Source organism: Alosa alosa, chromosome 9, assembly GCF_017589495.1.
Source record: "Alosa alosa isolate M-15738 ecotype Scorff River chromosome 9, AALO_Geno_1.1, whole genome shotgun sequence".
Taxonomy (NCBI): Eukaryota; Metazoa; Chordata; class Actinopteri; order Clupeiformes; family Clupeidae; genus Alosa; species Alosa alosa.
The window spans coordinates 19,403,456-19,420,955 of NC_063197.1; the positions used below are offsets into that span (position 1 = coordinate 19,403,456).

Consider the following 17,500-nt stretch of genomic DNA (forward strand, 5'->3'; position numbering starts at 1 on the left):
GAGGAAACCCTGAACAACACCCCCACTCTCTGCTCTGAAGTGTGTGTGAGTGGACATTAGTGCACAGTAATCATAGTCATGGCCGTGGCCATGGCCGCATCCCAGTGACGTGGCTGTTGTCCCTGGTAAACTCATGGGACCTCTGTCATTCACTGGTGTTACATCAGGATGTATATTGGCTTTTGGGAATGCTTTGGCTCCCACTGTATTGATTTTTTGTCGTTAGAGGACTCATAAAGTCCCATAGATGGTCTCTTAAGGTGATGATACATGGCACACCTTTTGAGCAAGGTTGCTGGGCAACCACACAAGTGGATTGGATGGTCATGATCATTTGTACTCCAGAAACAAATATCCCAATATCTATATCAAAGGGAACATGCCAGAACAACAATACTCAGGAACATTTCCCACCAACATTGCTCCAAATATCACCTTGTGTATCATCAGCTTTACAAGGTAGTGCACCACAGTAGCAGAATTGAATACAGTAGTCTCAGTGTTAGGGCGAGTTAATGATTACTGGGGTGTTTTCATCTCAGCTGGTTATTATTGACAGTGAGAGGACGAGGATCTGTGCATGCTCCACAGTTGACTCAGTCGGCGACAGTCAAACAGTATTGAGTACAATTGATTATTCCACTCATCATGCGCTCAATGGAAATCATTGTGTGTCTGAACATGGAGATTTAGACATACTCTGTGCTGTTGGATTTCTCATAGGATACCATTTCTCATTGTGCTGCATTGTCCATACCTGGTGAATCTTGCACATTCAGTATTAATGCCACTGCAAGAATTCTCGTGATTTATGTGTTCTTTATACCGACACATTTGTTGCAGTGCCTCTGTATAGCCTGCTATAGGGCGAGGCTGTAGATTCTGGTGTGTGTGTGTGTGTGGTCTGCCGTTGTGTCTTTCCCACGGATGTCTCGAGCCCAGCTAGTATGCATGCGCCGAGCCCCACAGGGCCCTCCCCGAGCCCAGCCTGCCCATTAGTAACCAGGCAACCAGAAACATCAGAATTTCATTTATCACATTGGCGGCCCGGCGGCGGTTCACATTCTCTCCCAGGTCCGCCGGAGCTCTTTGTTTCAAGAAAGTGCAAGGCCAGCCCAGGTCATTCATCAAGCGGAACGGCCTGTAGGGATATCTTCGGCTGCTTGCTTTGTTTTCCTATTAGACAGATTCACTGCCCATTAACACAAGGTGTACACATTACAGCTCAGGACAGCTCTCGTTATGTGTAATTAATTTTGAGTTTACTCGTTTAATTAAAAAAAAAAGACACACAATAACATTTGTCAAGATATTTTCCTCAAGCTCTATGTATAGATAGATGTATATAACTGTGTAAAGCTATAGATGTTATGAGCATCTTGTCTTTAAATAGTTAAATCGGAATAGTTGTTTCTTTGTCAATTCTCAATATAATTCTTCAACAGCAGTTATACGTCGTACATCAGTTGCCAGTTAGCAGTTATGTGTCCTTCATTTTAGCTCAGATGTGCAGATATTAGTCAGCCTCAGTGACTCTATATCCTGTCATTGGTCAGCATGCTTGCTTTCCCCCGTGGCTGTCCTTGAGCTGCCTGGATATGCTGTTTATATGAATCAGAGAGTGTCCCCTTCAGGGCTGTGTGCAGAAAGCCCTTACAGGCCTTAGTTTCAGCCATGCAAAGCAGTAAAACTCTGAAGCTTAGGGCTCCTGCTTTTCTGCTGTGGGTCAGCACAATCTGGGGGCACTGCCCTCTCAGGCCATTAACAATAATGTGTATCAAGTTTTATGGACACTAAGCTTATCGTGCAGCAGATTGTCAGGCCATATGTGCTGGAATTTAACCTGGTACGGTTTTGTGTGATTCCCATCATGTGTGTGTCAGTTTGGTGTAACCCAGAGGCTGTTGCTAAAAATACAGGCCAATTTAGGAGGTTTGAGACTTCCATTACAAACAAACGGGCTAAAAACAGATATCAGCTGATGGCTTAGCACCTGTTTGTGACCTATGACACGTCAATGTCTCGGCGAATCACTGAATCACACAGGAGACTGTCAAGGCTGTCAAGCCAGCGCTTGGCAGTGGAATCAGATGGGTGGGAGCCGGTGTCTCCGTTTAGTCACGTATGCTGACCCTGTTAATCAACATTCACACAAGGGGGGGAAAGGTGTGACGAGATGTGAATGTTAAGTGAAGGCAAAGCGGATCGAAACAGCAGCGCCCTCCGCAGGTAAAGCCTTGAATATCACCACAAGTAGGCTTTACATGTCATAACGCTGTAGCTCTGTTGGGGGATGTACATTCATCCATCCACTCACTCATCCACTACATAGTGACTGTATGTATGTTTTGTTTCTAAGTTTCCTTGACTTTTGCTTAGTAATGCGAGGCTACTCTTTTACCATTCATCACCATGCTGGTCAGATTTCTGTGTATCGAGCTGGACCACACTGGGACTAGTCCTTCACCTTTGAGCAGCGTCACAGTGGTCGGTTGTGAAGTCCAGTCACGTTGAGCGCGGCTCCTCTGCACGCTGGACATCCGTGGTGTCAGCAGGATGGCGTTTGTAAACATCCCTCTGTGGCTTTATCCTTCACCCTCGCTCTGCTGTCAGTCAGCAGCAGCCACTTATACAGCAGGCCGCACACACAGACACACACACACACACACACACACACACACACACACACACACACACACACACACACACACACATACACCATACACATAAAGACACACACACACAAAAACACACACCACGCACATAAAGACACACACACACAAAAACACACACACACACAGTAAACACAGACTCAGATGCTCTCAGCTCTATATAATTTCTCTAATTCACACCCTGCCACACCACACCCTGAGTCATCTCCCCAGGAGCAGCGTTGGAAGCTGGAGACCAAGTGTCATCCGGCCCGAGGGGCAGCGCGGATTAGCTTCCAGTCAAAACAATAAACAACACCACTCTCCTGGTTTCAAGTGATTCTCCCACTGGTTTGTTTTTGACTCAATTCATAATGTCGATAGACTCACCCTGGGAGATGGTTGTTGTTGATACTTCAGACGTGAGTTAGAATGAGATGGAATTCATTGATTTTTGTAAAGTCTTTTGCCAAAATGAAGTGTGTGTTTATAACACGGCTCCTGCTGCTGCTGCTGTTGTGTCGGGAGTCGTGAAAGATGTAGCAGGTTAGATTAGGCCCCATTTTGAGAAGCAAATCCCATTAATGCCCTGTGAAGTGTGATTATCGCCTCCCGCACAGAGACGCTCATTCATCTGAAAATAGAACACCCAGATGCTTTCTCTCACTAGTCCTCTCCCCTCTCTCCCTTTCTGTCGTACACAGAATCCCAACACACACACACACACACACACACATACACACACACACACCATGTGCTCAGACACACATACGCACACACACACCCCACCCCTGTGTCCAGCTTCAGCTGTTGTTGAGGGTGACCTCACAGAGTGAAAATGGTTATCCATCCCATTGCACACCACCCCAACCTCATACACACACACACACACACACACACACACACACACACACACACACTCACAGTTTCCCTATGTGTCCCCTCAGGGTACGAGGGTAAATATCCAGCCCGGCCCGCCATGCTCCAGGAGAACTCCTCACCCAGTCACTACAGCCACAAGCCCGCCCCAGAGCAGCCCGCCATCACAAGGGTAAGGAGCACCACCACACACACACACACACACACACACACACACACAGTCATACACACACACACACAAACACACATACACACTAACTAACTAACATTGTTAACTAAAAGTGATAGTGATAATGACCGTGATAGGAGTGTAAATGAGCATTTGGTGACTTGCAGAGTAAACCCGCACAGAGCGTTCCCAGCACAGGGCAGCTCAGTGGACCACGCTCTGACCGCACTCCCTCCCTCCGCAGGCCCTGTCCACAGAGAGGCTCACAGACGGAGCCACAGACGACTACTCCGATGACCCCTGGAGGATCACAGAGGAACAGCGCGACTACTACACCAACCAGTTCAGGACCCTGCAGCCCGATCTGGGAGGTCTCATTCTGGGTAAGGCTGCCTGTCCGCAACCACCGTCCACTTTTATGTTTGGATAAATCTGTCTGCTATTGTTGTGTTATTATTAGCTACAGTTTAGTGAGGCACGGGCACATTATGCAATGTGTTGCTACTTTAATGATAACTTTTAAAAAGGCTTTTTTGTTTAAAATCTATTTCTGCAGTAGTTCCATTTTCCTTTCCTATTGTCACATGCATCATTTGTGTAGTTTATAACAACAAACCAACTTGATCACTTTCAGTAACATCTCGTATCTCCTCCAGAGCAGAGCGTTTCCTGGAAGCTGGTTATTGCTTTTCTCTAATCTTCTTTTGTGTGTTCAGGAACTGTTGCAAAGAACTTCTTCACCAAGTCAAAGCTTCCAATACCCGAACTTTCCCATATATGGTAAGTGTGTGAATGCGTTGAACACAGAGAGGGGGGTTACGAGTAGTAGGAAGTTGTCTCACCTCTGTCCTGTCAAGCAAAACCACTAAAAGGTGCCCCATAAAGAGCCTGACCCTTATCGACCTGCTGTCCTTTCAGACCGTTTCCTCCTGTACCTTTAAGATGGCCAGAGATCAAATAACACACTAGCTGGGTTCTCTGCTCCAAAAAAGCCCCATAGTTATACGAGGTCAGATGTCAGGCCAGATTAACATACCTTCACCGTTACATAACGGCACTGAGAGTCTCTGTGTGAGTACCAGCCAGATTAGCCACGTGCGGTGGTCAGTTCCCTTTTTCAAATGCAGCACTTCTACACTGTACTGTACACACTCCGTGGGTTACGGATGTTAGTTCTACATGGGAAATAACACAACAGTGAAAACACACCTGAATGTAATCAAACACCATTATTCTTACACACTTCCTCTCAGCAAAATAAGCGTTTATTTCCTTGAATCAGATGTGTTGTGATTGGATGCTTAAACAAAAAATCCCTCTATTGTCCATCCTGTATGCATGGGTGTGTGTATGTGTGAATGTGTGTTCATACATGAGCATCAAGTATGGGAATAACTTTGATTTGTGGTGTTTGTGTGTGTGTGTGTGTGTGTGTGTGTGTGTGTGTGTGTGTGTGTGTGTGTGTGTGTGTGTGTGTGTGTGTGTGTCTGTGTGTGTGTCTGTGTGTCTCATTCCAGGGAGCTGAGTGATGCGGACCGTGACGGAGCACTCACATTCCCCGAGTTCTGCACGGCGTTCCACCTCATCGTGGCTCGGAAGAACGGATACCCACTCCCCGAAAAGCTCCCCCCATCCCTGCGACCCAGCCTCCTCGCATGCGGCGAGGTCACTGTAGATTCTCCCAAGGTTCGGACACACTCACATCCTGGTTCCTCCCCTGGGTTCACCTCCTCTTTAACATCCTCTCTCCATTCATTTCACTGTGACTGGGACCAACATAGCCATTAATGTTTCTTATTTATGGCAAGCCTAACCTTTTGTCCGCTGCCCAAACCTACAAACAGCATTAATCGTGGCACAATTACTTGATGTTGGATTCTGTCCACTGCAAGTCAATACATTTTTATTTCCCATTATTGTCACAACATGCAACATTTGCTTTGGAATATATTTGATCTGCAAAGTGGCCAAAAGTCCCAATTATAACTGCTGTTTGATTATGTCCACTGCAGTTGAATAAATTGATTGCTATTCAGTACCACCCACAATATTTGCTTTGGAATATATATTTGGGACACACAGCTGTTGGTTTAGTGGCCAGAGAAGCTAGGTTTCTAGTGCTGTGTCAGCCAGATGCAGTGGGATTTGAATGATGTTGCTTCAGCAAAATAGGCAAATAGAGGAAGCCCAGGGAAGACCAGGAACTGTTTTGATTGTGTGGTTCTTCAGACTATTTCTATTAAGTGTGTAGCATGTTGTGGAGGTTACATTCAGAATCTATCAAATATGTACCTACATAAAGATATGAAAAATGTTAAGCAATGTTTGACATAGAAACTCTTCACTCTCCACTCTTTTTTGTCTCCCATTAAATATTCATCATGCAGATCATTCAGCCACTCATTGTATTTGAGGATAGCACACCTAGGGCCATCCAGCAGGTAAGCACTATTCACATTAGTGTTCAATGAAAATGCTAATCTCAAACCTCATTTGCTAGAAGGTGATTCACGTAACCTTAGATAGGGGGCAATAATAAGCCTGATATAATGCCCCAGCACCCTAGACATCTGGGTTGCTGAAATGCTGAAATGAAAGCCACTTTGCTGCATGGATGTTAAATCACTCAATGGAGTGACAGATTCACGACTCTTTTGTGAATGCATGCTTGATATCCCAACAGGAAAAAGGCATGGTTGAAATACAGCAGGCCAGTCCTCTGCCAGCCCTGACTACATCAACGCCTGACGTTAGGGACGATGCCAGAAAGTCAGGTAAATGTGTGGTGGTTCAGCACCAACCGACGTCGAGCAGAAGGTCTGAAATTGCCTCAAGCCCTCAAAGCCTCGGGAGAGCTTTTCATTATAATACAGTGATGTCTTGGAGTCGCCATCCCAAACAGTAATTTACAGTCATTCTGACAGACCAGTCATAACTGGTTCCAGCTGCGCTGCTTATTTGAGTTGTGCTGGCAGTGTTGAGCAGGTATTGGTGTGAGTCAGGCAGTATGCTAACCTTGCAATGGTGTCGGGAGGTTGTCAAAATTACTCTCGTTCTGTTGCTGTTACACAAGAGAAGTGTCACAGTCCCATTCCCGTCATTCTAATTCTCAGTCTGAAGTCTTTTTCTCTGAACGTTGCTGTCGGTAGCATTCAAAATCCACTGTTCTTGGGTTTAGAATGAAATTGCCCCGATTTTATAATATTTCCCATTGTCAGAAAAATAAAACTGTGGTCATATGATATTATTTAATGTTTTCCCTCTTGTTGTTTCAACCATCCATTTTTGATGCCCATGCAGAACTGAGCCCAAAGCGAGCGGTGGTCACTGTGGTGACCCAGGAGAAGCCCGTCCAGCACATCCTGCCTGTCAGCGCTGCCAACCTCAAACCAGGTCACGCCAAAACCCCCTTTCTCAGCAACCACTCGTCCAGACGTCGCTCAGCACTTGTCTCACCATCCCTAAACACACCATGCCGCCACTGTATCGCCAGTAGCATAAACAGCAGAAGGTCATTCATTATAGCCCATTATGCCACCTGGCAGAGTAGTGGTGGTGATCTTGAGACAGTGTTCTTACCCAACACACAACTTAGAGCTTGAGTGTGTATTTTGTAGTCAGAGTGGCTGTTGTGGTTGAAAAGTATTGACTGCGGCTTTGTGTAATATCGATCTCACAATCATCCGTACCCTGCTGCCACCCTCTGGTCTCACATTTGCCCATCTAATGCTCAGATATCATATGAACCTCAATGTATTTCTCTTGCTTCTGCTGTTTCCACAAATACCGAAACTTAAGGGGCCAATGAGCTTCGCTGACACTAAGACAAGCATGGGGATCTTTTAAATGGGAACAAAAATAGTGTCACCAATCTGAGAAATGTTTAGATGCTTGCGGGAACTACTCCAAACAGGCACGTACTCCAGATGCTCGTATCTTGTATCTTTCTTTTTGTCTGGGATGCACACTAGCATAACAACCGTCCCTCTCTCTCACAACACTGTTAAGATCTAACCCCCTGGTCCCGAAATACACGTGACGTCAGAAGACAAATAGTTTGCCTTGGATGGGACTTTAGAATAATAGATTTTAGAACACAGGAGAAACCTGAAAAGTCCTTGACTGTGTGAGGGAGGAAGTCAATCTGAGAGGATAGGAGAGGAAGCTCTGTATGAATGTACTGGGAGGAGATGCAATACAAGCACTATAAAGCAATACTATGTGTTGCCACATTTTAGATTTATGATCATGTGGTTGAATTTGACAAGAGTCACATTTACTGGGAATGCATGGTATGTTTTTTTGTCTTTCGTGGAGTTTGTGTGCACAGTGCGCATAGACTACACTAGATATACTGCACGTGTTGTCTAGATTCTTTATAAATAATTTGTTAGAGATTATTCTGCTGTCACACACTGACAACTTCCCTTTTTTGATGGCCAAACCACAGAGCAGAAGTGTGGTCCTCCATTGTTGAATATATGAATGCTCTTTTCAGATCCCCCAAATGAGTTGGATCCCAACATGAAGTCACGAACGAGGCCCAGGTAAGTCTCTCTGTGAGACTTCTTTTAGACTGTAAATTGTAGTTTACATGGTTGTTTTGAGAGGTTGTTTTTCCCTGTGTGTTTCCCCATTATGTCTTCCCCACATATTTTATATTTTTCAATATCTGTGCAGCTGAATTTGACTTTGATTGAGAGGAACAGTAGAGATCACAGGAGCACTGCAGACCTGTAACGAGTCCATCGGAATGCAGGAAAGTTTGGCCATTCCACCCATGCTGTTGTATGCCTCTGTTGTGTGCAGGTCGTACTCCAGCACCTCCATAGATGATGCCATGAAGAAGGTGGAGGAGCCCCCCACCCCTCCCCCGCGGCCCCAGAAGAGCCACTCGCGCGCCTCCTCTCTGGACCTCAACAAGCTCTTTCAGCAGGGCAGCCAGGGTAAGCATGCAGTGGGTGCTAAAACAAAGGTCTTCAATCTTTAAAGGATCACAATGCAGTTATTTTACCTGAAAATAACAGCTTCAAACTCATTCTGATACTACACTGACATCCAGCCTCTGACATTGCCAATTCACACCCAGAATGCTTGATATTGCCTCATGTAACATTGTTAATGCGGGTAGGATTGCGACCCTTTTAATCAGTTTATGATTAACTGGGTACCATCTTAGCGCTAAATGGCATTAAATATTGACGCCAAAGGGCATAGATATCAATTCTTTATTGTGTTCGTTTAAAAGACTTTGAAGCTTAAATAGAAGATCATTGTGCAGTATATGTAGAGCGTAGACCTTCAGAAATGCTATAGACTTCACATAGTTTTAGGCTATTTGCTCAGGAATTATCACACAGCGCACAGGGAGTATAGGACGTCTGTTGGTGGAGGACTGGCCAGGACCATTGTGCTCCATTTAAATCAGCAGGATCGAAGTGGAAGGACTTGTGTCAACAGATTCAGTGAAATCAAATCACAGACTGGTCCTAAGCAAACATTTCTGAAGTATTGTGCGGTTTAAAACAGAAACATGGGGATGGAGTGTTTTAGTTGGGAAGATTTGTTAAAGTTAGCTTTTTTTGCTGTTATTTTAACTGAAACATTGATGATTAAAATCTAAGAACTACATAGGTAGACAATTCTATATGAATATCCTGCCATAGATATTAGTTCAATGGCAAACTTCTGATCTAATCACTTGATTGTGTGCCCCCCCCCCTCACCCACCTCCATCTCTGTCTCTCCTTCGGTCTCCCAGGTGTAAAGAGTGGCTGGTTACCACCTCCCCCAGCTCTCCCCCCAAGACCCCCAGCTACACAGGTACTCCAGTACTCTACACACACACACACACACACACACACACACACACACACACACACACACACACACACACACACACATTTACACTCCTACACAAGGTTGTTAAGCACATGAGCTTTTGAGCTCACAGATCACAGCTCAGCTGTTTGCGGGCAGTTCATTTAATGTGTAAAAGTTTCAGAAGAAAGTTGTTCCAGGCCATTTTCCAAAGAAATATTCAGGTATGTGCAGACACATATTTTGTAAAAAGCTTTCTCAGCCTGCAAGTAAGCAAGTCCTAAATATTGTCGATAAAGCTGTTTTTTGCTTTCATGGCAAGAGCTGTGCTTGAAATGTCAAAATGCCACAAATATTTTTATGTTATCTGTCAAGCCCAAAATATTGTAAAGCAGACAGACACAGACTTCAACTACCAGTGACACAGCAAAGAGTTTTGTGTTGAAAAAAGCTCTTTCCTCTGCCACACCTTTTCAGATCCCACACTTCCTCCCCGCCGCAGACAAGCCTTCCCAGAAGGCCGTGCAGCAGCCCAACTTTGCCGACTTCAGCAGGTTCAGAGAGGAGGTGAGTTTTTCTTCTCTCTTCCCCCGTGCGCCAGATCTTAACATTCCTCTCTCCAACTTTATTTCACCTTCTGCCTCTTTTTTTTCCACACCTTGTATTTTCTACCATCATTTGCACTTTTTTTTTACTCCTGTACTCAACAAAGTGCACCCACTGGAAAGGCCCCCGCCCTGTTGGTGGATGTGGGATTGCACCTACGCTTTCTGCTTTGCTCTGGATTCTTTAGTGGAGATGTGCACTTCCTCTGAAACGCTGAGCCAGTCTGTTCAGGATCTGCTAGACTTGCCCAGCGTTGTAAAGGTCAGATTAGAGTGACTCACTTTTCCAAGGAATAAAATGATCTCCACTACACAATGACTTTCAAAAGGACACAAGAAATATCTGAACAACCGAACCAAGATCACAATTTGTGTGACACTCATTGTAGCCTTGTAGTCACATGTACTTTCAGTCACATTTGTTATGCATGTCAGAAATATTGTACTCACTTCTCAGTTCAAAGTCCAGCAGGCATTGAACAGTAAGTTGCTTTTTAACGTGGTCCTGCTAGAGAGGGAAAGGTACACACCTGTGTGTGTGTGTTTGTGTGAGTGTGTGTGTATGTGTGTTTTTGTGTGTGTGTGTGTGTGTGTGTGTGTGTGTGTGTGTGTGTGTGTGTGTGTGTGTGTGTGTGCACGCATTTGCACAAGTGTTTGTGTTTGTGTGTGCTTGTGCGTCTGTATGGGTGTGTGTGTGTGTGTGTGTGTGTACACGCACATAGTTGTACATGTGAATGCGTACACGTATCCCTGTTGTTTCCCAGGTCCGTCCACCCCTGCCAGTCGATCCTGTCAGCATGTTTCCTACAGGCCCCCTGGGGCTTGGAGTTAACTGGCGGAGGAGTGCGCTCAGGTTTCCCTGACGCAGGGCAGGCTGCACACCAAGAGACAGCTTTCCCACGGGCGCACCACAGAGTAATGGAAGCTCTTTGTCAAACCGACACAGGTCAAACAGACGATTTGCCCCTTGGCAACCATCAGCCCCTCGCAGATATTTAATACATTTCCTTGTTCTTCCGTGTCCAAGAGATGTGTGGAATTGATATTTAGAGAGACCTTTCGGCGTTTTGGCACACCCAGTTCACGAATCAATATTCCCCCACCTTCAGATCGGATCGTTTCTCGAGAATGTTTTTGGAAAAGAATATCAGGTCCTCAATCCCTCAGAGGTACATTGCTAGTTCAAACCCTGAGGGTATTTGTATGGCTGTCACCTACCCCCTTTGGTTGGGAGATGTTGGTGCTGTGAAAATAGCAATAGCTAAAGTCCTCAGGGAAATTAAGTCCTTATAAAGTTATGAAGAACTTATTTGCACATCAAGCTGTTGAAATCTGACATCGACTGACAAGCAACAAGTTGGAACCGGTTTGGATTTTTGTCATTTGTTTTTCATTAGTGATAGGCCTGGGGCTGATTTGCTGAGTAAGATGGGAGAAAGAGAGAGAGAGAGAGAGAGAGAGAGAGAGAGAGATGTGAATGAGAGATGGGTGATAACTCAATTATCACCCCGCATCCCTCCATTGGCCAACTCCTGCTCTGCATCCTCAGTGGACTCCATGACAGCTCATGATAAGATATAATGCACTCTTTATGGGTTTTCTCACAATAACTCCTATGATCTTTACAGTCTTGGGATTCAGCCTTGGGAGGAAGCTGTAAAAGTGTTTGTGTGTGTGTGTGTGTGAGAGAGAAAGAGAGAGAGAGAGAGAGATGAAAAAATAAGCCTCTTTCTAGATATATCAGTTGGTAATAGTATTGTATAATTCAGAGTACAGGATTTGAAATGGATAAAAGCAGTAAAAAAATATTCATTGCAATCCCTTTAATCAGCTAGCAAAAGTTTAATTTGCATATACAGTGAACTCCCTCTTTTAGCTTTGCTCTACAGTCTGCATTTTTTTTTGTTCATTTTTCCCTTTTTCTTTCATTTCTTCATCCCTCTCTCCTTCCTCTCTTCCAAGTCATTGCGCACTATAACTGTCACCACATCCTGGAGTCCTAAATCAAAACAGAACAAGGGCCCAGCGAGATGCTGGCCTGGCGACACAGGGCTTCATTAGATTTGCTGGAGACCCAGCGACGGAGATGTGATAGAGTAGAATAGGCTGCTATATATACCCCATGTCTCTGGGGAATGTCACTCAAGGAGGCCTGGGCAGCGCTGGGCGTAGGGGGCATAATCAGGAGAGTCTTAATGTGGCCGTGCCGAGAGCTCGGTGCCGGGCACTACAGTGGCAGGTTTCACCTGGAGGGTTCAGGGGGTGTTGGGTACATCATGCCAGTCTGGGTGTGCTTTTAAAAGCAAGACTGGTCAGGAGGACATAAATAAACCCTCATGCCCTTTGGTACCATTTCTCCTCTTGTGTCCCCTTATTCTCCAGGAGTCTGTAGTACTCATGTACACACAAAGATGGATGCACACACACACACACACACACACACACACACAGAGGGAGAGAGAGAGAAAGAGAGATCACCCTCACCCACGTGCACTCACTCATGTATGGCACCTGCCTGCTGTTTTATCATCCTTCTGCACTCTCTCTCATTCTCACATTCTCCTCTTTCACAATCTCCCGTGGTACTCTGTGTTCTGTTTTCTCCCTGTCAGTCTCGATTAATCTCCCTATCTATCTATTTGTCTATCTACCTATCCTTTCATCTCTCTCTCTTTCCCTCCCTCCCTCTCTCTCTCCCTGGCATATCCCACAGGATGTAGTTCAGTATCTTAATTAACCAACTTCAGATGAATAAATTCCTGTGTGGGTTAGACATGTATTCATGTCTGACCTCAAGCTGCAAGCCCAGACTGGAAGTTTCCGTCTCCTCCCATTGAAGGGAAAAGGAGTCAAAGAGGACACGGAGGGGGAAAGACTGTGTGATTAAAAGACACTCATTGCATATCTATATTTAGCTTTATAGCTAGCTTGATACAGCATTCCTCCACCAACTCAATTACTAAGCAGGAAATATCAGTAAATCTCTCTCTCTCTCTCTCTCTCTCTCTCTCTCTCTCTCTCTGTTGTCTCTGTCTCTCTCTTAGGGGAAGAGATATGTCTGTTTAAATGCATTTTTTGTTGTATGATGGCTTAGAGATCTCCACAGCCTCCTTGTCTTATGAGAGCCTGCAGAAAGACACTGAGCATGGCCATTGTCCCCCCTCTTTCTCTCTCTCTCTCTCGCTCACTCTCTCTCTCTATCTCTCTCTCTCTCTCTCTCTCTCTTGCTCACCAAACTCTCCACTACCCAGACCTCCTCAGAGAGCTTTTTTCATCAATGAGAGATTCAGAAGATCTATGTGTGTGTGTTTGTGTTTGACTGTGTGTGACTGTGTGTATGTCTGTATGTCTGTGCGTTCACTCCAAGAGTTTTTCTGGACTTTCTGGGCGTGCAGCCAACCTCACGGTTTCGGTCACGACCCCAACACAGCCGATCGTTCAGAGCAGAGCGTCTGTCTCACCGTCTCGGGCCTCACGTGCGCGCCTGCGTGCCTGTTTGTGCTGTCCGAGTGTTAAGTCTGCCGGTGCGATCCAGGACAAACGCAACACCATTTGCATCTTACCTCTGATGGGTATTTTGCACACCTCTCTAGTTTGATAGGTAGAACTGGCTCGTCTCATTCTACTTGTCTTATTGAATGGCCACTAGATGGCACTGTGGTTAATGATACACTAGGATGTGTCGCCAATAGAACCCTATAAGCATAAACCTATCAGTTAAAGCTTACTTGACATGTCATCATATTTTCATGCATTACACCCCCACATGCAATCTGTACATGACTAAATTGTATTTTTCTATATGCTGCCCATTGTACCAATGTTAAGGACTTTAATAGCTCTAAGATATTCTGTGCAATGGAGGCATTGAGTATTTGATCCATGTCACCCCACTCCCCTGTAAGCAAGCATTGAATCTTATGACCAAGTCTGTCCACTCTTACCCTAACATTCTAATGGGCCACTCATAACATTCCACTGTCAGCTACATGAAATTTAATGGCATCTGTAGTGAGCTCACCTGGGCGTCTATTGGCCAGGGTTGCAAATCAGAGATGTCGAGTTGTTTTAGGGTCTGGGGCCTGTTTCATCCATTAGCCCTGAGGCTGAGTTGACCTTAAAGCTCATGCTTATAGCCTGCCAATAACCATCCCAGATATGAGACGACTCTGGACAAGGCCTGGCTCTGATCGGGCCCATATCTAGTCCAGATCTCCAACACAGCAGGGACAGTTTCATTGGAGAGTTAGCTACTACGTGCCAAGAGGGAGAACATGGGCATGGGCCACTCCCCTCAGCATACTTTATACAGGCACTTTATGGGTGTGCAGATCAAATGTGAACATGATACTGTATTTACAGCGGATGAGGTAATGTGCTGTCTGTGTGTACCATGCCAGTGAGTCACAGTGAGTGGATAATCAAATTACATCTGATACATCTACATCACGTGATCCTTTATAGATGTCATATTAATGAGCGGGCATTGAGATGTGTTTTAAGCTGTATATGACATGCTATAAATGCCTGATGGATAAGTTCATCCTCACGTGAATGGTTTTGCTGAAGTAGTTTAGCAGGCCCTGTGCTTACAGGCACACTAATGGGAACAAGACATTGTGTAGACATTCTTTCCTCCTCTTTGCAGTCTCTCTGTGTTTTATTCTCCACATAACACTTTGTCGTAGCACTTTGAAATCCAGACCCTTCTACCCCCCCCCCCCTCCCACCTGTGACTGCTTAGCCATTCAAATTGCTGTCTCTTTGACTGACTCAGAGGCTGGTGAACGCTGTGATATATGCCACTCAGCGGAGCAGCGTCTGTCACGGCCTGAAAAAGATCGGGGGAAAAGAGGCTCCATCTATCACGCTTCCTCTGCGGGGTAGTTACTGGGAGGCGGCAGGAGCGACCCTAAATCTCCCACTCGGAAAAGGCCTGGTCTGATTTAGCGGTGTTAAATTGGACCCTATTTCACTCTTCCCGCTATTTTTCCCTTCTTTTTAAATTCATGGGGCCTTCCTCCGGGGTCGACAGAGTGGACGTTAAATGGCCCCCTTTAACAAGGCCTCAGTGGCCCTCTCCGGGCTTTCTCTCTCGGCACATACACACGCAACTCCGCCTCACATGTTAAAGGGCTTCCTGTGAGCGCTCATGCCAAAGAGCGATGTTGGACACGTGCACGGTCTTCATGGGCCGTGTAACTGGCCCAGTGCTCAGACGAATACACACACACATACACACACACACACACACACACACACATACACATACACACACACACACACAATCTAATTCAGGTGCTGCTAATAGGGCCACGAGCACTCCATTTTGTGTTGTGCAGCAGGACGGAGTGGGTAGTGAGTGGGCCTTTTTTCCAACGGAATTTGGCTGAAGAGACATTTCTGTTTGTTGGAGCTCAAAATGCCTCAAGCTATCAGCTGGGTGCTCGTATGCTCTTCGGAGTCATAAAGAAGGATTTGGGGGTAATTGTGTACTTCTATTTGTGTGTGTGTGTGTATGTGTGTGTGTGTGTGTGTGTGTGTGTGTTTTTGTGTATGTGCGCGTACGTGTGTGTTTAGGAGGAGGCAGGTGTACACCCTGCGAGCCAAAGTCCCCTCCGCAGGGCAGCGGGCCCCAGCACAGAGGACCTGGGACCACCCAAACCGGTAAAGCCCCATCCCCCCTCCTCTCTTCTCCTCTCTTCTCCTCTCTTCTCCTCTCTTCTTCTCTCTTCTCCTCTCTTCTCCTCTCTTCTCCTATCCTCACTGCTCACATGTAAGTTCCATCTGCTCTCTTTCTCCTCCATTTTCTTCTCCTCACATTCCCTCTCCTCTCTCTCTCCTCCCCTCTCCTCTCCTGACATGCCCTCTCTTCTCCTCTCCTCTCTCTTCTCCCCTCTCCTCTCCTCATATTCCCTCTCTTCTCCTCTCCTCTCTCTCTCTTCCCCTCTCCTCTCCTCACATTCCCTCTCTTCTCCTCTCCTCTCCTCTCCTCACATTCCCTCTCTTCTCCTCTCCTCTCTCTCTCTCCTCCCCTCTCCTCTCCTCACATGCCCTCTCTTCTCTTCTCTTCTCTTCTCTTCTCTTCTCTTCTCTTCTCTTCTCTTTTGTCTGCTCTGGCCATCAGCAGCACTCAGGAGCCCTTGGCGATCTTGGAGCTCTGAGACTCCTGTGGGAGCGCCTCACTTAGCCGTCACTCATCTCAGGGCCTTATTCAGCTTCTCTCAATTAGCATGTGTCTCAACATGCAGTCAAATTTGTTTATAGAAGAAAAAAAAACATCTTAGAATTAATTAGTTGGCCAATATGTTTACCGGCAGTTGTAGATTCAATCAAGATGTAGTAAATGACATGGACGGATATGACAATTATATTTGGATCACTTCAGATTTTCTCTGTCTGTGTTTTGGGTTTGTTTGAATGTATTATGTGTGTCTGTATCTGAATGTGTGTGTGTGTGTATGTCTGTATGTGTTTGTTTGTGGTGTGTATGTATGTATCTGTATGTGAATTGGTGTGTGTGTGTGTGTGTGTGTGTGTGTGTGTGTGTGTGTGTGTGTGTGTGTGTGTGTGTGTGTGTGCATGTGTGTGTGTGTGTGTGTGTGCGTATGTGTGTGGTCTGTGTTTGTGTGTGTGTGTGTGTGTGTGTGTGTGTGTGTGTGTGTGTGTGTGGTGTCTGTATGTCTATATGTGAATGTTTGTGTGTGTGGTGTGTGTTTAATGTGATCTTGCTTGTCTATTTCCCAGGAGCCCTCAGTGGGCATCCAAGGCCACGCCCCTCAGAAGCCAGTGCGCAGGAAGTACCGGCCGGATAGCCAGAACCTAGAAGCCACGCCACCTGCTACCGCCCCCTATCCACCTGCACCTGCCGCTACAGCCACTGTCACCGTCACAACCAGCAAACCAGCACAACGGTATGAAGACATCTCCTAGTCTTAGACCCCACAGCCTGATATTGGGCTGTAGTGATCTATACACTGCATTGAAACATATAGTGTTGCGTTATTATATCTAATGATACATATAATTAACACATACCGTATATTGTTCCATTATTATACATGTTCATCTGAATCATTTAAACCTTTAAGCTGAATAGAAATATAGAGATGGCTAAATTCCTTAAAAATGTCCTTAAAAGTTTTATCTACAGTTTAAATACTAAATGCTTAAATACTAAATACTGGTAAGCAGGGTCTGCGCTACAGTCGGTGGGGCCTGGGTTGGGATGGTCAGCTGGGTTGGGTGGTGCAGCTCAGCGGATGTGCGCTGAGGTCAAGCACTAAAGGGAGAGGGGAGAGGGGGTGCTGAACAGCACAGCAGAAAGGGGCCAGTGCTCTACTGGTCATTATCTGCATAAGCGATCTGGCAGCGGC

The 17,500-nt window shown here is 45.7% G+C and overlaps 1 protein-coding gene across 1 annotated transcript in view; it reads left to right on the top strand.

The window, feature by feature from the left end:
• Positions 1-17,500, top strand: part of reps2 (RALBP1 associated Eps domain containing 2) — a 35,349-nt gene that overhangs the window by 12,358 nt on the left and 5,491 nt on the right. The window contains exons 5-17 of the mRNA XM_048253049.1: positions 3,599-3,702; positions 3,944-4,082; positions 4,416-4,479; positions 5,217-5,385; positions 6,087-6,140; positions 6,383-6,473; positions 7,000-7,092; positions 8,198-8,246; positions 8,509-8,645; positions 9,461-9,522; positions 9,997-10,086; positions 15,705-15,791; positions 16,872-17,038. Coding sequence (XP_048109006.1) covers positions 3,599-3,702; positions 3,944-4,082; positions 4,416-4,479; positions 5,217-5,385; positions 6,087-6,140; positions 6,383-6,473; positions 7,000-7,092; positions 8,198-8,246; positions 8,509-8,645; positions 9,461-9,522; positions 9,997-10,086; positions 15,705-15,791; positions 16,872-17,038 — 1,306 coding nt within the window. The remainder of the gene's footprint in view (positions 1-3,598; positions 3,703-3,943; positions 4,083-4,415; positions 4,480-5,216; positions 5,386-6,086; positions 6,141-6,382; positions 6,474-6,999; positions 7,093-8,197; positions 8,247-8,508; positions 8,646-9,460; positions 9,523-9,996; positions 10,087-15,704; positions 15,792-16,871; positions 17,039-17,500) is intronic.